Raw genomic sequence first — 20823 nt, forward strand, 5'->3', positions numbered from 1 at the left:
TCAAGGAATCAGAGGACAGGTTATCTAAAGATATAAGTTCAATTAAGGATGAAATCAGATCCATGAAAAGTGATATTAGTGATGTAAAGTCAGATGTCAGTTCAACTAACAGCATGACATACTTAGGTTAGACATTGATTCACTATTTGAGAAAAGCAAGCTGATGGAAAGTTTTGTTTATGATTTAGAATCCAAGATAGAAAATCAAGAATGCAGAAACAGGAGAAATAATGTAATATTATATAGAGTGCCAGAATCACAAAATGAACCATATATGGCGTGTAAGGAGAAAGTACTGGAAGTACTGAATAGTGCCAGAGAGGTAGGGAAGAAATGCACCCCACTCAATTCCAGAGATATAGAACATTTACATCGTATTTCGATGAAGAACCCAAATAAACCCCAACCACTTATCGTGAAGATGCTACACTTGGGCGACAAAATGCAAGCTGTGTCAATGAGGAATGTTCTTAAAGATAAAGGATATGGCATTTCTAATGACTTGACTATGAATCAGAGACAGGAACTACTAAAATGCAGAACAGACGAACCAGAGACACGGTCCTACTACAAAGGAGGGAAACTAGTGAGGGAAACCAGAGAGTGGAACAGGAACATAGGAAAGCAAATTCTGGAGGCACAGAGAGAGAAAAGACAACAGGATAGACAGGGATGTAAGGATGAGAGATGGGACACACGCTCGAGGTCACAGATGCCAGCAGTAGGGAGACAGAGATGAGGGTGTGGTCAGCTGCCGATACACTGGCTTTACTGCTCATCAAGAGAACCCATCAAGTGAGAGAAGCAACAATTATAATAGCTTCATTAACTTTCTCTTCTGCAATGTCTCAGAGGTGCGTGTGTGTGTGCGTGCATGGTTAATTCCTTGCACGGACGCTGGTAACATTTTACCTGTTGATTGCAAAAGCTGCATCAAGATATTTCGAAACAGTTTGGTGGACATTTTATCAGAATTAAGAGATGCTATTGTTATTTGTGTTGGCGACTATAACGCCAGAACATGAACAAAGTCTGTAGAAGATGACATTATTAAATATATCAAAGGGCTGCTGCATGGTAACTCAAGCTGGGATCTTATGTTCGATTATTTTAGTTTAAATCATTTCTCAAGTGATAAAAATGTAAACAACTTAGTAAATGTTTGTAAGAGATGTGCTCTTCATGTACATTCATGTCATGAACGGAAGATCAGGAACTGACTGTGAAATTTGGGATTATACATTCATTGGGCCAAATGGGACAAGCGTCATACATTATATAATCGCATCTGCCAGTGTTTGAGCTCACCCAGAAGCTTAAAGCTTGTGAAAATCAATCAATTTTTCATTCAGATTTAAATGACACTTTAAAAAGTTGGAATTATTTAGAGAAAACATGCTGTCGGATCATATACAAGAATTTCTTGATAAATCAGTTATGATTTTTAATGATATTGATAGAAGTACAGAGTGTATTACAGATGCATTATGTGTCTCGGCAAATGATATGAAGAAGCCAGCTGGAAGAAGTAAATACAATAATGAATGGTTTGATGCTGAATGAACTGTTGAAACGTAAAAGATGTAGAGCACTGAATAGGTTTAGAACATATAAGGACAGTCACACTTTGAAGGATTACAACTACATAAGAAACAAATATAATGCTGTATGCAGGCAATAAAAGGAATGAATATTTTGAACACAAAAAGCAATATATGGAGAATAACATTAAGAACTCAAGAATTTCTGGTCGGTGATTAAAAGTTTGAATTGTAAGAATTATGTTTAAAATAATATAAAGATTGCAGACTTTTTGGTACATTTTAGAGATTTGTTTGCTGGTGAGCAAACATCAACTGTGCCAGACTACTTTCTGAGTATTTTACATGATGATTGTTCCCATGATTGTATTGGTTTTCTCATTCCGCTTCATAAATCAGGTGCATCTAATGATGTCAACAACTACAGAGGGATAACTCTGTTGTGTATCTTCAGTAAAATATTTACTTTTATAATTAACAAGATCCTTGTGTCTTGGGCCAATACCATGGATAAAACTTTGGAATCACAGGCTGGATTGAAAGGGGGTATGCATTATTTGATGACTTCTCTAATGCATTTGATTCTATGCACAGGTGTCAATTATGGAGATTATTTACTGCATGTGGACTTAGTTCCATAATGTTAAAATTATTATGTAGTATATATTAAATTTTTTTAAATGTGTGTACAAGACATGGGTTTAATGTCTGATATGTTTGAATGGAAATTTGGCATGCACCAAGGATGTACAGGGCTCGGAAAAAAAATTAAACCTAATTTGTCCTGTAGGGTAAGTTAATATTTTGTATATGTCTTGCAATATTTTCACTTGTCTGGTTGTTTCAGAAAGTTTTTATGTTCTCAGTTATTGTTTATGGCAGACAGTACAATATAATTCAGAGTCCCCACTATCTACGTTCATCTCCACCCACTCAAACTTGCCACCCATTCAAACTCGCTCAACCATGTGTCTTGCACAATTAATTTTCTTTTTTTTACAGTTTCTGAGAAACTTTCCTTTGTTTGGCCGGTTTGTTTATTAAATCATGTTTTTGTCATTAACGCCATCATCCTCGATAAAAGACTCTGGTATGTCAGCCATTTCCCTTCCAAAATCAATCATCAACTGTTCACTATCGCTTTCACATTTGAGTGTCAGTAATAAGTCTCTTTTTTTCTTTTAATTATTTCCCTTTAAAAACTAGTTTCAATACCTGCTGCACAAACACACTTCTGTTTATTTCTGCAACAGACAGTTGCCAAGTAGGTCGTCTATTTATGATATGAGTGACATGTATTTCGTCATGATGAAAACATCTTGAAATATATATATGTACTCGCCTGGTAGGATGAGCGTTTCTACAATTTTCTCTCGCCCAGCACATACTACAACTCATCAATATGAGCGGACGAGTGGATCTTTCGAACACTCATGTATATTGAGGCCATTCTTGTTTTCATATTTCATAAATGAATTAGGATCAGAAATCAATAAAAATTGTACAAACGGCATTCATTTACACTCAAATGTTGTTCAACTCTTTCTTCCACATTATTTGCAGATGATATGATCATGTTCTCAAGTACAGCTGGTGACTTGCAAAAGCAAATTGATGTCTTAGAAAATTACTGTGATAAATGGCAACTCACTGATAAAGAGAGTCAAAACAACAATATTGTATTCAAGAATGAGTTACAAACTGCCAAAAAATTAAAAATGGTCCTTCAAAGGTGAAACTATGTGACTATACACTGTAGATATCTGGGTGTTTATTTCAGTAACAATATAAATAAGTCTGTTCATGTAAGAGAAGCATCAATCCAGGCCAGTAAGATTATACATGTATTTGGTATATTGAAGAATATACAAATCCTTTGTGATTGTTATTCAATAGTGGTTTTGGAAATGGTTGGTCTGAACAATATGTACGATCTTTTCCAAAGAGGCTAAAAGACAATCATGGTCATTTTCGTTGACATTATCAAACAAATTTGTATATGATAGAATTTTGAAAACTCATATATACACTGAACAGTATCTGTTTTATGTAAATATAAAGAAATACCGTAGATTTAGTAATTGGGAAGATGTACATTTCCTGATTAATGCGTCAGGACTGGGTGATATGCCAAAAAACACCAAGGTCTGAACAATTATGTAAAATGAGTAATAGCCAAGGTACATAGAGGATGAACATCACTTTTTACTTGTATGTCCATAGTACTCCACTACAAGAAAAAAATATATTCCTGTATACTACTTTAATGATACCAATATTGTGAAATATCGAAATATAGTTATCATTGTTAATAATTCTAAGAATACTACCTCTATTACATCTTTGCCATAAATCCTGTATTTTGGCTTCAGTCACACTGTTGAAAATCTGAAAGTTTTAGTTAGACGTCCTCTTCACTGTCAATCACACAATTAGTTGTTTCTCATTAAGCACAATCGTAACCCAAGCTATGACGTGCGTAATGGTGGGAATCTCACTTTTTCCCATGCACCACTAGAGGTAGATGATTTGGGGAGATGGGTGGGAGTACTTCTGATGTAATAGAGGTAGTATTCTTAAAATTATTAACAATCATAACTATTGTTCGATAATTGTTACGAAACTTCTACCTCTATCACATCTTTCCCAGAATATACCAGAGGGACCCTGTGGGATCTGCCTCTAGTAACTCCGTGTGTAATTGACAGTAATCTCTTCTGGAAACCATTATTCTCTGATTCTAATCCTCACTTGAGATAATTTCCCCTGAAATTCCCCTTGACGACTTGTAAATCAGAACACTGTATCAAGAATCAGTCAAATATGTGATACTTCACTAAAATTACCGTTATATTTGCTGATCTTGTTGGTAATAATGAAGTCATTTCTGGTCTATTTCTACCCAATGACGTCATTTCTTGTTAAATTTGGATTTGTGACACTAATACTTCCAGTGATGACGTCACTTCCAGCCACTGGAGGAAGTAAATAAACAAGGTGCTCCGAAGGTGACATTTTTTTTATTACTTGGTTTACGGATGGAATGCTCATTCAAAGTCCAAAAGTTGAAAAATATATGAAAATAAAAATAACTCCTTTTTTCGGTAGGCCAATCTTTACTTTAAATAATGCATAAAGGTTAAAAAATAAGAAAGAAAAGAAGATTCCATTTCCTCCGCACGTGTAAAGCAAAGGGAAGTCACTCAGATATTTCCTGCTGGGATCCATCAGAGCTTGTCAACGCAAATCACAGTGGTGACCAGTATAACTCTTTGAACACTGTTGGCTGGTACACCAGCCAAGAAGCCTCGAGTCACCAGAAACCATGGGCACGTAGACCGGCCAAGTCACGTCAAAATAGTATATAATTTCATTAACCTACCTGTCATATCATTCATTCAAGTTATTATTTATTATCTTTTTGTGCGATCATGTGCTATGTAAGTCAAATGACATCTCAGCTTTCGTCACCTCTATTTCTCGGCTCATACACGATGTGTAATGCCAAAATATATGCATAAGAAATCTTTATCACAGCTTGATACCTACACTATACATGCATGAAGTTCTGTATTTTTAATATAGATCGCGATTTCCTGCTTAAAATGTTCAGAATAACATGATTTAACCAAAACCTTTCGTCAAAATCTTAAAATTATCATACACGAGGACGGTACCATTGCTGCAATTTGATTGGCTGCCTAAGGTCACAAGCTTAAATTTGACCAATCATGAACCTTGTAGCAAATTTTGGCAAGAAAGCGTCACTATAAACCAAGTTTTACATGTCACAGTTAAGAAAATACTCCAGTGGATATTACTTCCGTATTATCAATATCGGTGAAACAGCCTTCGACGTATGTATTATTCACACAAAGCTTCGAAAGCGGAGGTATTTCCTCATGTTAGTGAGCAGAAAGCCACTATTATTGGGAAATGGGTCATGATGGATATTATTTTTATAGCCAAACATGTAGAATAAAAGATGTTTTCCAACTAAATCTTTTCCTTGATAATTTAAATGTTGGCTTCATCTGTCACACAAGAGTCTCTGGGAACTTGGTGTCACAGCAGTTATCTTCTGGTTGGCTGGTGTTGAAAGAGTTAATCATCGCCCATATTATAATATTGCCATTTGTGCACAAGCTGAGGCTTCTTTCTTTTTTTAATTTGGCCTACCTCACATTCGAAATGAGTTTAAAATCCGTAAACCAAGAAATAAACAAGTGCAAAAGTGAGCGTGGCTCACTAATACCCCCGACCCACCTAGTGTGTCTTTACTTACAAATTAAATAGCTAGGATAGGGTTAGGCAGGGTTCCCCCTAGACTCCAATATCTGAGAGTCACCTTGACTCAGCCTATGAATTTTTGGGCGTCAAAAATATTTTTTGAGAGTCAAATGTTTTATTGTTTGATTAATGAATTTTAAAGTGTTCACTGTTAATATTACACTTAAAGTTAAGTATCTTTTAAATATTATATGTCTTTAGTTTAAGTTAACAAGTGCTAATTAATGTTCTCAGCTGATTGTACGACAGAGAAATAAAGGATATATGAATGAAAAACAAAGTTTGTTGGTTTTATTTTTTCACAATCTTTAATTACTTCACAGCTCATGAAACAATTTACAGTGACACTAATACAGGATGAATAAATAACATCAGTCTCAACTGTTAGACATAATTTTTAATCATGGATGGATATTAAAATACATTTCATGTCAGATTATAATTTAATACCACTAACTCTTGTATTATCTATCAACAGTGAAGTTGAACTGAAGAATTGTGAACACTCGTAATATTTTCTGGTTTGAATACAGTTTATTAGCAACAACAAACATGCCCAAAGCTTTACATTTCGTATATACCATATTTATTCATGTATAATACACACCCCTAATTATGGGCTATTAAATCCTGAAAAAAATATCTCTCGTGTATAATACGCACAGACTTTTCTTCAGTCTCATTTCATGCTGTAATGATCGTCATCGGAAATAGCATAACAAATCTGAATTGAATTACGCAAGTTAATCCTGTTGTTACACTATCTGGTAATAAAAATGTGTTCTCTGTGTATCTGACCTTATGTTTGTCATCTATTTCATAAATTTTCTTTAAAATTTCATTCAATAATGTTTACCTAAATTTCGGCAAAAACATGTGTCCCTCCGATACTTACAACTTCCGTTTACCCCGTTCCATAGGTTCCGCTTAACCACATACTGTGACCGCACTAAATCACATTATTCACCGCAACAATCATAATATTTTCTTCTGTTTCAATTTTTACGAGTCTACACATCTACATAAACATGTCATGGTTAACTTTTAGTGAGAAAATATGCCGAAACGTGAAAAGCCTTGTCCATTTGCGGAGTTTTCCTTTGTTTACATCACATGCTGTCATCAAAGCCACATGGAGTGTGAGAGTTACGTTCACTTTGATGCATAAATATATTTTGAAACGACGATTAATTAAAAACTAGACGTAAATTTTAAGATGTTTGCATATATTGTCTTCAGAAAATGTTTATAAATTAAGTTCAGGTGAGTAGTTGTAATATTTTCATTCCAAAGCTGGTAAACAACAACATAGATATTTTGAAATTGCGTCAGTCATGATGCAGTCATTTATTTCTGGACGTATTTTTCCTTAATTGAGAGCCATATACGCAAGAATTTTGCGTTAGGGTTTGAAAAATTCATAAAAAAATGGAAAATTAATAAAAGCAATTTTTTTCTTTTGACTGCACCTCTCCATATGACACAGATTATATGTACTAAGTTTGAGATGAATCCACTGAGTAGTTTAAGAGAAATCGTGCGGACAAAGTCTTCAGATGGACATTAGGGTTTGAAAAATCCATATAAAAATGGAAAATTAATAAGACAATTTTTTTCTTTTGACTGCACCCCTCCATATGACACAGATTATAGGAACTAAGTTTGAGATGAATCCACTGAATTGTTTAAGAGAAACCGCGTGGACAAAGTCTTCAGATGGACATTAGGGTTTGAAAAATCCATAAAAAAATGGAAAATTAATCAAAACAATTTTTCTTTTGACTGCACCCCTCCATATAACACAGATTATATGTACTAAGTTTGAGATGAATCCACTGAATAGTTGAAGAGAAATCGCGAGGACAAAGTTTTTGGATGGACAGAATCTTGGTATAACTATATACCCCCAACATTTTGTCGGGGGTATAAAAAGTGTCGCCTCATCCATCCTACACCTAATGGACAGGAAAACAAGGGTGTAGTCACCCTCTGATTCTGCTGGTGTCGGATCCTTGCTCTCCCACACCTTTTTTTGATAGAAGGGGAAAACTATTGGTGGATGATATAGTTTGCGCCACAACAATGGGCCCAAGGGAATATATGCCCTCTAGGTCCGGTTGCACGTCACGCAAGTAAAAACTGGTGAAGGTGTTTTGTGAGGTCCAGTGACAGTTAGAACTACTTGTTCTACTGAGACCGATGTCCATCAAGCAAGACTTGTGGCTAGGGCTCTGATCTCATGAATTGAGCAGAATCCATTACATGATATGGAATTCTGTGCCTGTGTACAACTGGCTGCAACAGTAGCTTTAATCATGCCCGTTATTGTAGCCTTGGGCTGGCCATACCGGCTCTGTGAGAACAATGATGCAGTCTGTGTCATTAATCTTCAGAAGAACTCTGTCTGGGGGAGACCAAGGGAAAGGCCCATCCAGAGAACCCTGTCCAACCCATGGACAACGTGTGCACTTGAAGGGCTTGGCCATCCGTCACCAGAATGACATGCACTGGGAGCTTGTTGTGGCAAACAAGTTCAGATGAGGTGTGAGTGCCCCAACTCGAGTTGGAAACATCTGTGAACAGGTGATGTTCAGGTGCTGGAAATTCAAATGGAACACAAGGGAGTTACCTAGAACATAAAAGTCCAGTCTCCATACTTGCCAAAATAGGCTGGAATTACTGAGTTATGTTTTGGCTTGACTAACGAGTCTATGCAGACATTCCATGGATATTCCAAAATATTTCCAGGAATTGGAACATGCAGGGATGCAAAGTGGATGATCATCCAATACTCAGTCCTAAGCGAGGTGCAAAGTTTGCATATTGATTCCATCATGAATTTCAGTGGGCGTAACAGATATTACTTGTTGAGAACTTTCAGATTTATGATTGTAGTCACCCAAATGTGTACAGTATCACGCTCTGAATGTTACATCATAAATAACATCAGGTCTCTTAATTTACCATGTGAAAAAAATTGTTAGGACGCAAGTTTTGTAGAAATCATGCACATATCTGACCAGAAACCTCCCATTTCCGTATGGCACACTTGTCCAATAGCAGCTGAATGGCCTAGGTGGCTGCTGCTACTGGTCCGGGTGTTTGGATTAGGCTGCATTTTGTAGTCAAAAATCTAAGTCTGTAAGTATAGCCAGGTTCAAACTTGGGAGAGAAGGTGCTCGTTGTGCATCCAAATTGGACATCCACATTTGTGTGGTGAGTAGCTCCTCCTGCATCCTCATAATACGGTCCAGGAATTTGTACATTTGGCCGACCTAGTCAGTACAGATGGTAACTGGTGCCTCACCTGGTATCACAGTGTAAGAGTCGTCCAGTGATGGAATAACATGTTGAACTCCAGTAGCACAGACAGGAAAAAGGTAAAGATTTCCTGCCTGCGCATGCACACGGGATTAGGAAGGGATATTCTATTATTTTGGACAGTTGACAGTTAACAGGACTTCTGTTGAAAATTTAAAGATTTTATAGTGTGATGACAGCTGAAATACTGGCTTTCTGGCACTGATATAATTGTAAATTTTTTAATAAATTGTATATTCATAAACTTATGCTATCTCACACTATGCATTTCTTCTTATTCTTCGATCTTGGTGTGGAAATATCCTAGAACAAAGTTTCCAGCTTCAAAAAGCACCACTCACCCAAACACATCCCTTACATCACCAATCACCACTGTGATCATGGTTCACGCCCCACTAAAATCCCGTGCAACCTACCCTAGCGACCTGATCACCTGACTTATCCAGCACCCTCAAACTCAATCTATAGAGCACAGGCTGGTGTAACTGTGATGCGGGGATGGTTGGGTGGGCATTAAGCGTGTGAGATAGGCTAAGTATATAAATATACTATTTATTAGAAAATTTACAAATTTTTAAACTTATCCAATCTCACACTATGCATTTATCCCACGGTTGGATGGTGAGACGCAGATACCCTAGCCTGTAAGGACCTCAACCGTGAGACATACAGGAGGAAGCTGGAACTAATCAGGAAAAATGCAAAGGATTTTACGAGGATTAGTGATAAACTTGTGTAAGGGTTGCTTCAAAAAAAATTCTTTGTGCTACTAAGATATATACATCATGACATCGGGGAATCATGTGTTCCTTGATTTCACACAGGACGCTGTTCCAAGAATGACCGCGTAACCATGAGCCAGGCGACACCCACTCGGTCACGACTTAACCTCACCCCGGATAGGAAGAGGTGTTTTGTTTCAAACACCCAATCCCCGGCCCAGGTTCTACAAGACAGACCTCACACATGCGTTCCCAAGGATGTAAGGCGGACAAGCTTGGCATCTCTTTTATCGCTTCGTCAACCTATCAAATTCATGTAGAGATTGAATAAGGTAAGAACGAGAAAAGGAACGATTGACAATACCTGTTTATCACACAGGTCTTCAATCAACTACTGAGACATCACATGCACAAAGACAGAGGTGAGCAGGTAGATGATCGGGACACCATTTAAACAAATGGCCGCACCGGATGGTGACTTCTGTTGGTGTAGACCCGTTTATCACACAGGTCATCAATGAACTACTGAAACATCACATGCGCAAAGAAAAGAGGTGAGCAGGTAGAAGATCGGGACACCATTTAAACAAATGGCCGCACTGGATGGTGGCTTCTATTGACGTAGACCGAAGTCCCAACAGACAAGCATATATACCCTCCTAATGGGAGCTTGTCTGGGAAACCCGATTAACATAAGCAATAAATATATACAGGAAACCAGACTTCCTCCTCTGCACTGTGTGGCTGCTGTGACCTTGGACATTGGCGACTGAGATTCCGAAAGGAGTAGGAGGCAAGACCATAACATCCAATGATGGCTGAAAGTGTGCAATACTATGCAACGCCAAGGTGGAAGTCACTGCCCTCGTCTCATGAGGATTGGAAGCAGCTGGGGTGGTAGTCACTCAAAGGTGTAGACCCTGAGGATGATAGAACGCAGCCAGTGGATCCGGAGATGGTGGTTCAAGATACATCAGAAGTTGCAGCTGTCGACAAGTGAATGAAAACATCAATCAATGAGAGTGGTGGAGGCTGAAAAGACGATCCCGTTGTCCTTGAATGCTTATCTTATTGAAGACGCTGGAACCGGACTCAACTGACGTCTAAGCACGAGTCCCTCTAACACTAGCTGCAGGAGCCAACGTAAGCAGGAAAATTGTCATGAACGTGAAGGTTTATCCACAAGTGGTTTATAGTCAGCCAGGAGAAGTGATGGAGGAATACAGGGAGATCCCATGCTGGAGGGCCAAGTCTGGAAGATTGGTCCATAAGGTGGTATGAGCGAAACAATGTCCGAAGGTCAGCGACAGCATACACCTTGGAACCTGATGTCATCGTAACGCCTGAATTACTCGCAGTCTGAAAGATCTGTGTAGATCTATTGGTTCGGGAACTGTAGCAAGTTTTATCACATTAGTGAGTAGTTGGTACAGAACTGATCGCTGCCCAGTAAGTGCCCAGTGTCGAATCATAAGATGCCTTCTTAAGTGACATAGGTAATCTGCTACTTGTGGTATGGTATCTTGGATGCGGAAACCTCCTGGATCTTGCAAACTGGTGAAAACTTTTCCATTTATCATCACCTAGATTCTCATTGATTGACGAAGTGCTAAGGAGGCTGCCTTAGCTGCTCTAATGGAAATCATCTTACGAGACTGCACTTGATATGCTCCATACGTGAAGTTCGTATAATTCTGGTCTTGGATGGACCTGATTGGAGGGAGGATGTAGCAGTAGATGTGACCAGTTTGGAAGTCTTAGTAGTGGAATCTCTGCCAGTTCGACGATCTCTGGAATCCAAGTTCTTGTCGGTCAGTAGGCACTACCAACAGCAGTTGTAGGTAGCTGGTGTGTAGAATCTTGTAATAGCCTTTGTATCAAGGCTGGTGGGAGAAACGCATACGCGTTTAGGTCCTCCCATGATACTGTCAGAGCATCGATTGACCAGGCTAGTGGGCCCAGAGCTGGTGACACAATGTTATCTGATGCAAATAGGATTATTAGTAGACAACCTTTTCTTTTATTGCCAGTTGGAATGCTTCGGCCGAAGCTTCCATTCTGTTGGCAATAGTCTGGCTGGTCTGGACAAAGTGTCTGCTAATCCACTTGCCGCTCCCGGTATGTCTTGCCTTTATCTGTAAGTTGCGCTGATTTACCAAAGATGAAAAGTCAACTGCAGGAGGGTCTCTGATTTCATCGTGCCTTGCAGGTGCATGCCACAGTTGAAATGAGTGTCCTGATCATCAGACATTGGTTTCTTGTTGTTATCTACTGGAAAATTAAATTATTTAATGACAAATGTAAAACCTTGCAACATAAATTCTCCCTACCTAACACACAGGGACGTTTCACCACTCCATGTAATTACGACTTGAAATAAATGTAATTTCTTGTTTGCAAATTTAAATAAATATAAACAAACTTAAAATATACTAAGGGTCACAAAAATTCTTTGTAGTATATTCGGATATGATTATATCCAAAATCAGCTTAAACAAAAAATACTATTGAAATCCACAAGACAATTGTCTGTGGGGTCCAAAGAAATATTGCCCGGATTACAGACTCGTATTCCAGATAATTGATGTGGTAGAGCTGTGTGCTTCTGACCATAGGCCTGATGTTACTTCCAAGTTGAAGTGAGTTCCCCGACCTTGAAGTGAGGCATCCATGAACACGTGAATGTTGTATTCCGGCTTGTGTAAACAAGTTCCTGCGTACACAATCGAATCCACTCTCCTTCACAAGAGGCATTGCCTCAATGTGTTCTGGTACTAGGATGTTAGTCTGGCTCATTAGACTTGATCCCAAGGAATGGAGATCCTGGAATGGTTGTAAGTTGGATTTCTGATTATTTATTAACCAACGTAGTTGAGTTAATAATTTTGGGGTAAAATATGTAGTCTGAGTAATTGGTGACATCCGGGCTTGAATCCCTTCGTCCAGGTAAAAATGTATTACAGTATCCTGTGTGACGAACAGCAATTGGCTTAGTCACTCGTGTACATAGCCATGGGTTGAAGCAATTCCAAGGGTAGTGTACCACCAGTGACAAGAAGGGTGGTTCTCCTTCCAGTTGTGTTAGTCCGAGTTGTCGTCTGTTGACTGGTGACCCGTGAAGATCCGGGTAGAATAGGTGTTCAGCAACCCATGCGTGCCGCAAAAGGCGACTATGCCTGTCGTAAAAGGCGACCAACGGGATCGGGTGCTCACGACATCAACCACTGGACTGCCCGGTCCAGACTGGATTATTTCCAGACTGCCATCATATACCTGAAATATTCCTGAGTGCGGCGTAAAACAAAAAAACAACCAACCAACCAACTGCTGACAGGTGACTGTTGCCCGAAGTGTAATAGCTGTTACCATACATAGAACGTTGAACTTCCGAGTTGTTGATGCTGAGATGAGTTCGCCTGCAGATCGATGTTCAAGCACACATAACACAAAATTTGTGTTCTAAAGCGATGGTAAAATCGTGACGGTCGTGCGTGTGATCTAGTATCTAGTAGAAAAACGAGTCTGAAGATGTAGTTTACCGGTTGGTTGATTCTACGAAGCAGGGTAATCGGGACCACGTGGAAGAGCGATTGTAGCAGAACCCGTGCCTTGAATGGACGTGGAGAACATTAGGATCATATACCGAAATAAAATGTCGATATTCACCAACTCTCGTCTTGAATAAGTGAGGGATGACTTGTCCTGCCAGGTTGATCGGTGACGTGTAGAACTGGTGAAGAGACGATGGATTCTATTTCTAAGCACCGGAAAAAGCACTGTGCATTCCGGTATCGATGCGACGACAAAAGGCGTTGTGAAGATGTGACAGACCGTACATTTAGTCGTTGACTACTACTGTAAATGCTTCGCACGGCTCGCATGAGATCAGCCTGTACCAAAGTCAGCATGGTAGTCTTGTTTACAAACAGCAATCTCGGCGTGATGTGTAATTCACCCTTGCGCAGAAACAGGAAATACAGGAGTCTTTCCCATCACGTGGTCAAAAGCTCCCAACACACAAGTGGTGTCCCAATTAACGAAAAACACCGGTGTTCAGGCAGTCAGTTCCTTGTAGAATATGGGACAATGGGTGTAGTATCTAGGTGAGCCTCGTATGACACTTGAAACCATTTTCAGACATCGAACATCTGCCGTTTGTATCGATAAAAGACCGACGAACTCCCCCATCGAATCGTCTGTTAGAATGGTGTAGTAGGTTGACCATGGATAAGGCGTGCCAACTAATATGGAATATCAGGCTGAATTTCGAGGGCGTCAATGATAAAGGTCGGCTGCGGTGATATCGAGCCTCAGGATGATGTTGTCTGTCTGACGATTCCAATCTGAATAGGGGGAGCGCGTTGTCTCGAGCGGCATGATCTGTAATGGAATATCAGGTCTTAAAGCGACGGCGTCAATGATAAAGGTCGGCTGCGATGATATCGAGTCTCAGGATGATGTCGTCTGTCTGACGATTCAAATCTGAATAGGTGGAGCACGTTGTCTCGAGAGTCATAACCTGTAATGGAATATCAGGCTGAAACGAGGGCATCGATGATAATGATGTTGATTGAGTGACGATTCAATTCTGTCATAACCTTGTAATTGTGATTTCTCATAGAGTATCGTAAGACGATTCATGACTGGTAGGCACGTGGACCGGATCCATGAAGATCCCGATAGAGAAGAGACGTCAGTATCTCAAGCTCGCCATACAAGGTGACTATGCCTGTTAGAGATCAACGAGACCGGTTGGTCAAGTTCGCTGATATGGTTGGTGCAGGTCATCGTATCCCAAGACGTAGACGGATGTTCGTGATTATCATCACTGGATTGTCTGATCTAGACAACGGAATGCAGTGAAGGCCATGTCCAAATTCGCATATAGAAGTCTGATGCACGATGAGAGAGAGGTCTATTGATTCCGTGGAAGAAAGACGATCTTATGACTGAGGATGATCCGTCGTTCGTCTGTATATATAACAAGTTATATCTGGGATGACATCTTCTCAGTAAAGTACATGCTCGTACTTTATGGGGTTGAGTCCCGTCCAGGATTCGAACCCACACTGCCAGAGTAAGGGATCTAATCGCCTGCACACAAAGTCAGCGATCTAACCCACTCAGCCAGCGAGGCTTCCTGCAGGTAAAGTCGTACCAGGGGACGAGTTCTTGATCAGACGATGTGTCGATGTATCGATTTATCCTTGTGTCGACGTATCGATTTATCCATGTGTCGACGTATCGATGTATATATTGATTTATCCATGTGTCGACGTGTCGATTTATCATGGTATCTATGTGTAGGAGAAGCGAAACTGTCGTTCCTCCAAGGTACGATCTGACTGTCCATCCAACATGAGCGTCTTGTTGATAATGGTGAAGTATGTCGATCTGTCGATCCCTTGGTCGTCTTAATCCCTTGATCACTCGGTCGTTACGATCCAGCGAAGGATGACGATCCTGTGAGTGAAGATCCGTCCTCAGTTGGCTAACACTTCCTAGCCGACGATTGTAGTGTTTTCAGTCAGAAGAGTTGTCGCCATTAGAAAGCCGGAGAGGTGTAGCTGTATCCTCAGAGCGCTGTAGAAGTGATGACCCGAGTAACAAACAAGTTGGGGGAAGAGGCAACCCTCAGTTGACGGCTTGACTTCCCAAGCTGAGTAAAGGGCCGTAGTCCAACACGATGAACTGGCCATATAAATGCGGGACGACTGTAGAAGCCAGGGTACGGGCACGTGCACAGGGGCGTGGTCCCCACAGAGGCGGGAATCGCATTAGTCAAACGAGACGGAAAGCGAGCCTCCTCTACGGATAGCGATGTAACCATCACCGAATTGACTATATTATTTTGTTAAGCAAAAAAACGAAGGTACAGCCACAGGGGATAACACAATCGTTTGGGTTTCAAAGCAGAAGAAAAACAACATGCACAAAAAACGTAAACAACGCCTTGAACCGACGAACAGTCACCTTTATTGAACACTAAGCTAAGTAAGTTGAGATTCAATTCTGGCACGGTGGTACACAGTAGACATCGTTATTAATACCACTCTCTCTTAGTGGTAATGGTAAACTTTAGTAGTGATGTCGTGTATTTAAATTTTATACATAAAAAAACAAAACAAAAACAAAAAAACAAACAAACAAAAATTCTCTGTTCAAGAAAAACGTCCGAACACCATAGCGATAGAATTGAGAATGTGGGTGCTGGATATGTCAGGTGATCAGGTCGCTGGGGTCGTGTCGCACAGCATTTTAGTGGTGCATGAACCATGATCACAGTGGTGATTGGTGATGTAAGGGATGTGTTTGGGTGAGTGGTGCTTTTTGAAGCTGGAAACTTTGTTCTAGGACGTTTCCACACCAAGATCGAAGAATAAGAAGAAATGCATAGTGTGAGATAGGATAAGTTTAAAAATTTGAATTTTTGTCTTCAAAAGAATTACAAGAAATTTAAAACCCTGTCATGATTCTCATGCAGTCCACATGGTTCATGCTGTGGCAGTGCTCTGCTGATCTAGGTTTCATTCAAGAGAAAAAACAGCCTAATTACAGAAGGCATACTGAAGTAAAAGTTACATTATGCTTCCAAACCATCACATCAAAGTGTCAGATTCCAAGACCCTGTGGTTTCAAAGAAGAAGATTCTAAATTTTGTTCAAGAGTGAATTTATATTGCCATATTTCTTTCATGAAAAAACTTTTTCTCAGAACTTAAAAAATGCCATGAGCAAATCTGAGTCCCATTATGATCCTAAACACCCTCTTTACAATTTATGCCCATGCCTTCAAATTTTGGAGAAGAACCTAAAGACAGAACGATGATGACGGATAGATGATGGACAACATGCTATACCATATACTCACTTGGACGTTTGGACTTAACAGATTCATTACTACTTGATGCCACATACTACGGATTTCACTACCTTCTGTGAGTCCTTCAGGTCTTGGTGCAGCATCTCTAATTGTTGTTTTTCATGTTTCAATTCAGCCTCTAATCTTGTATTTTCAACAAGTAACTTTTGGTAGTTTTCTTCCACTTCATCCTGTAATGAAGGAGAGAAGTTAACATGTCATATATTACAAGCAAATAAAAAACATGTCACCTGAGCTCTTTTTCATATGGGGAAACAGTTCCCAAAACAAAAAACTATTGTCTTCAGCATTGAACAAAATAGAAATTTAAATGACAGGAGGTAAACTAAGTCTTATTGTCAATCAGCTAATTATAAGGGTGATGGAAACCATGTGAAAACAGTATTATTAGAAACCAGTGTTGTATATTTAATCAATTTAATTGTTTTGTGGTAGTCTTTTTGTGGTGAAAAAGAGGTTACAGTTATTTGCAACGAAAAAACATTGCTGCAAATTTAATCAATTTCTGTGATAATTTTTATTTACAAACCTGTAGAGGTTATGAATTCTCTGATGAAATCCTCCTTGGGGCACTTATTGCATTTTCCTTGCTCAAGAAAATCTACATGACATAGTTGTAACCATTTTCCTTAATAAAAAATGTTACCACACAAAAAACTTCGATTTTGTATGATATACGACCACCCTTACAGGGCCTCACCCTCCACGGCATGTCACGCCAGGGGAAGCAACTCTCACCCAAATCACTTTCCATATGTGTAATGCTGACGGAATGTGGGGAGGTGGGTGGCCGTGCCCCAAGGAGGATTTCATCAGAGAATTCATAACCTCTACAGGTTTGTAAAATTCTCTTTCAGATTAAATCCTCCTTGGGGCACTTATTGCATCATAGGAAAGATAATCTAGGAAGTGGCATCAGCAACAAGCATAAATAAATACATCGTATTTTGATTATTTCAATGAATAAACAATTCATTAAATGGAACCAACCTTATCGTGAGGGACCACCGTCGAGAGGCGGGGGCTAGAGATAGGGCGTGGTCGACCATATACTATGAAATAGCCATTATTTGTGGCTGATCATATTCGAGAACTCAAAACACCCCCCACCCACCACACCCCACTTTTTGGAACAAGTGATATAGGGGCGTAGATCACGAGAGACTATAACCGCACTGAGCTCGGCCAGAGGGTCCCCGAGGATCGAAGGAATGCGTGTGCAAATACGAGTATTATCGAGTAGTAAGGACTGATATTTATCGACCGCAGAATATAAAATCCAGACCATTACTGAGCAGTATAACCGGAAGGCGGTCTAAAATTTGAAGGCTCAATCTACTAGAGATGTAGAACTTTGCCCAGCTCAGAGAACTGACTGACCAAACCGAGCACGCTCGCTTGAGTGTTTGTCGAGTTGGTAATGTTTGATGAAAGTGCTCGGCTGGCTCCAAATAGCCGCGGAGCAGATCTCCTCAATGGGCAGAGCTGCGGCGTACGCTTGTGACGTAGCCACTGCTCTAACCGAATGAGCCTTCAACCTGGTAGGGGGTCCCTGCCTTGAAGCGTGTATGCAGTACAAATAGTTGACACTATCCACCTCGAGATAGTTTGTTTGCTCGCAGGTGAGCCAGCCTTCCTACCGCCATAACAGCAAAATAGTTGGTTATCCTTACGGATACCCTTAGTTCTGCTGATACAGGCCTTGAGGGTCCTGCGGACATCCAAGACATGAGCATTTCTTGCAGTGGTCCCCGACGAGGAAGGCTGTGAAAGAGCAGGTAGCTCAATAAGAGCCGTCACGTGGAAGGGGTGTGCGACCTTAGGATGGTAATAGTCTGGCAGCCGCATACTGACCCTGTCCCGGTGGAAGACAGTTAGTTCGGGATCGGCTGACATTACATGAATGTCGCCCACCCGTCTGCCGGACGTTACCGCCACAAGGAATGCCGTCTTCCAGCTGAACCGCTGAAGAGAGAGAGACGAGAGATCCCGAAAGGAAGGACCGGACAGCCAATCAAGAATGATTGACAAGTCCCTAGGTGGACTGATCCGCCGGACAGGTGGTCGGATCCTGTCCACACCTGCTCAAAAGCGCTGCACTAATGGGTGCGCACCCAGAAGCGCCCCATCGAGAGAGACGTGAAAAGCTGCGATAGCTGTAGAGTACCCCCGGACTGTCGATGCGGCCAGGCCGTCATCTAGTCGCGACTGGAGGAACTCAAGCACGGCTACGAGATCTGCAGAAAAGGGATCTGCAATCCCTCTATTGACACACTAGCGCGAATAGCAGGACCATCTATCCTCGTACTGAACCTTTGTCGAATCCCTCCGCGAAGCCAGTATTGTGTCTGCAACTCATGCAGGAATACCGCTCTTCTGGAGGCGATTCCTGACAGTGGCCAAGCCACCCACTGAATCCTGGGATTAGGGTGGAGTGCCCCGTCTGGGATAGGAGGTCCAGTCGTAGGAGGAGGCTGAGCCAGAAACCTGAGTATTACTGGAAACCAACTCTGTGCCGACCAAAGAGGTGCCAGGAGCACAAGTCGTCTAGCTGAGTGGCTAGCTGAGACAGGACCTTGGAAATCAGAGGTACTGGGGGTAATGCCCACAGAACTCTGTCCGTTCAATCTAGCTGGAAGGCGTCCAGTGCCACCGACCTTGGGTCGGGGACTCGGGAGCAGAACGTTGGTGTCTGGTGATTCACCCCAGATGCAAACAGATCCACCTGGAACGACCCGTATAACAGGGAGATAATCCCAAATATCCCTGGGTCGAGCCTCCACTAGTGAGGAGCGAGGATCCCGCGAGACAGAGCGTCCGCACGGATGTTGTCCACCCCTGGGAGATGAACAGGTAGCACCCTGATATCGTGAGAGTTGCACCATAGTAGGAACTGCCACATCTCTTGGAGAAGCGACAGAGACACCGTTCCTCCCTGCTTCCGGATGTTAGTCATCGCCGTCTGGTTGTCCATCTCTAGACGAACCACTTGGCCATGAAGCAGATCCAGGAAGCATTGGAACACCAACCTGACCGCTCTCAGTTCTAGCACATTGATATGCAGTTTGATCTCCTGCTGGGACCATAGTCCCGAGGCAGTGTGATCGTTCAGAACGCCCCCCCAGCCGGAGAGTGACACGTCTGTTTGAACTGTGAGAGACGGAACGGGAGTGTCGAGGGGGAGCCCCCGGGACAGATTCCCGACCTTGGTCCACCACTGAAGGTGTGTAATGAGCCACTGTGGAGTCTTGAGAACAGTCGCGAGATCTTCCGAGTTCACCCAAAGTCGACGGAGCGCTTGTTGAATGGGTCTCATTCAAACGCGCCCGCCAAACCACATCCACTGTCGCCGCCATGTTGCCCAGTAACTGGAGCCATGTACGAGCATGTACTGGGAAGTAACACTTCTGACCTTGACTATGGGATCTTGTGAGAGAGATACAAGTCCGCTCACTGTGTTGAAGTTCGCCCCTAAGAAGACAAGATTCTGAGTAGGGCTCAGATCTGACTTCTTGAGATTGACTATCCACCCTGGAGTGATCAGAATGTCTATCATTTCCTGTGTTGCTATCTGACTCAGGGATTGCGATAGAGCTCTTAGTAACCAATCGTCGAGGTACGGATGGCAGAACCGACCTTTCGACCTGGCCACTTGGGCAGGAATCAACATCAGCTTTGTGAACACCCTCGGGGCCGTGGAGATCCCGAAAGGTAGAACCCTGAACTGATAACACCTCCCGTCGAAAAAAAACCTCAGGTATTTCTTGAACTCGGGGTGTATCGGTACGTGTAGATAGGTGTCTTTTAGGTCTATTGACGTTAGCCATTCTCCTGTCTCGACAGCTGAGATCACTGAGCGCAGTGTCTCCATCCTGAAGGACAGTACCTCAATAAGTTTGTTCATCAGCCTTCTCAGATTGAGAATAGGCCTGAACACTCCGTCTTTATGGTGACTAGGAAATATGTCGAGTAGAAGCCCTCGCTTTCCTGTCCCACTGGAACCGGTTCGATCGCAGCTTTCATAAGAAGTGCGTCGACCTCGGCACGGAGGAATTCCGCCTTCTCTC

General features: G+C 41.4%; 1 protein-coding gene across 4 annotated transcripts in view; it reads right to left on the reverse strand.

The window, feature by feature from the left end:
- The window catches only part of LOC139445782 (ankyrin repeat domain-containing protein 26-like), a 758925-nt gene that overhangs the window by 138792 nt on the left and 599310 nt on the right, over nucleotides 1-20823 (reverse strand). For all 4 annotated transcript variants that reach the window (XM_071226998.1, XM_071227000.1, XM_071226999.1 and 1 more), the window contains one exon: nucleotides 16807-16926. In XM_071226998.1, coding sequence (XP_071083099.1) covers nucleotides 16807-16926 — 120 coding nt within the window. The remainder of the gene's footprint in view (nucleotides 1-16806; nucleotides 16927-20823) is intronic.

This window comes from Haliotis cracherodii, unplaced genomic scaffold (genome assembly GCF_022045235.1).
Source record: "Haliotis cracherodii isolate W230 unplaced genomic scaffold, xgHalCrac1.p SCAF_6, whole genome shotgun sequence".
Lineage (NCBI taxonomy): Eukaryota > Metazoa > Mollusca > Gastropoda > Lepetellida > Haliotidae > Haliotis > Haliotis cracherodii.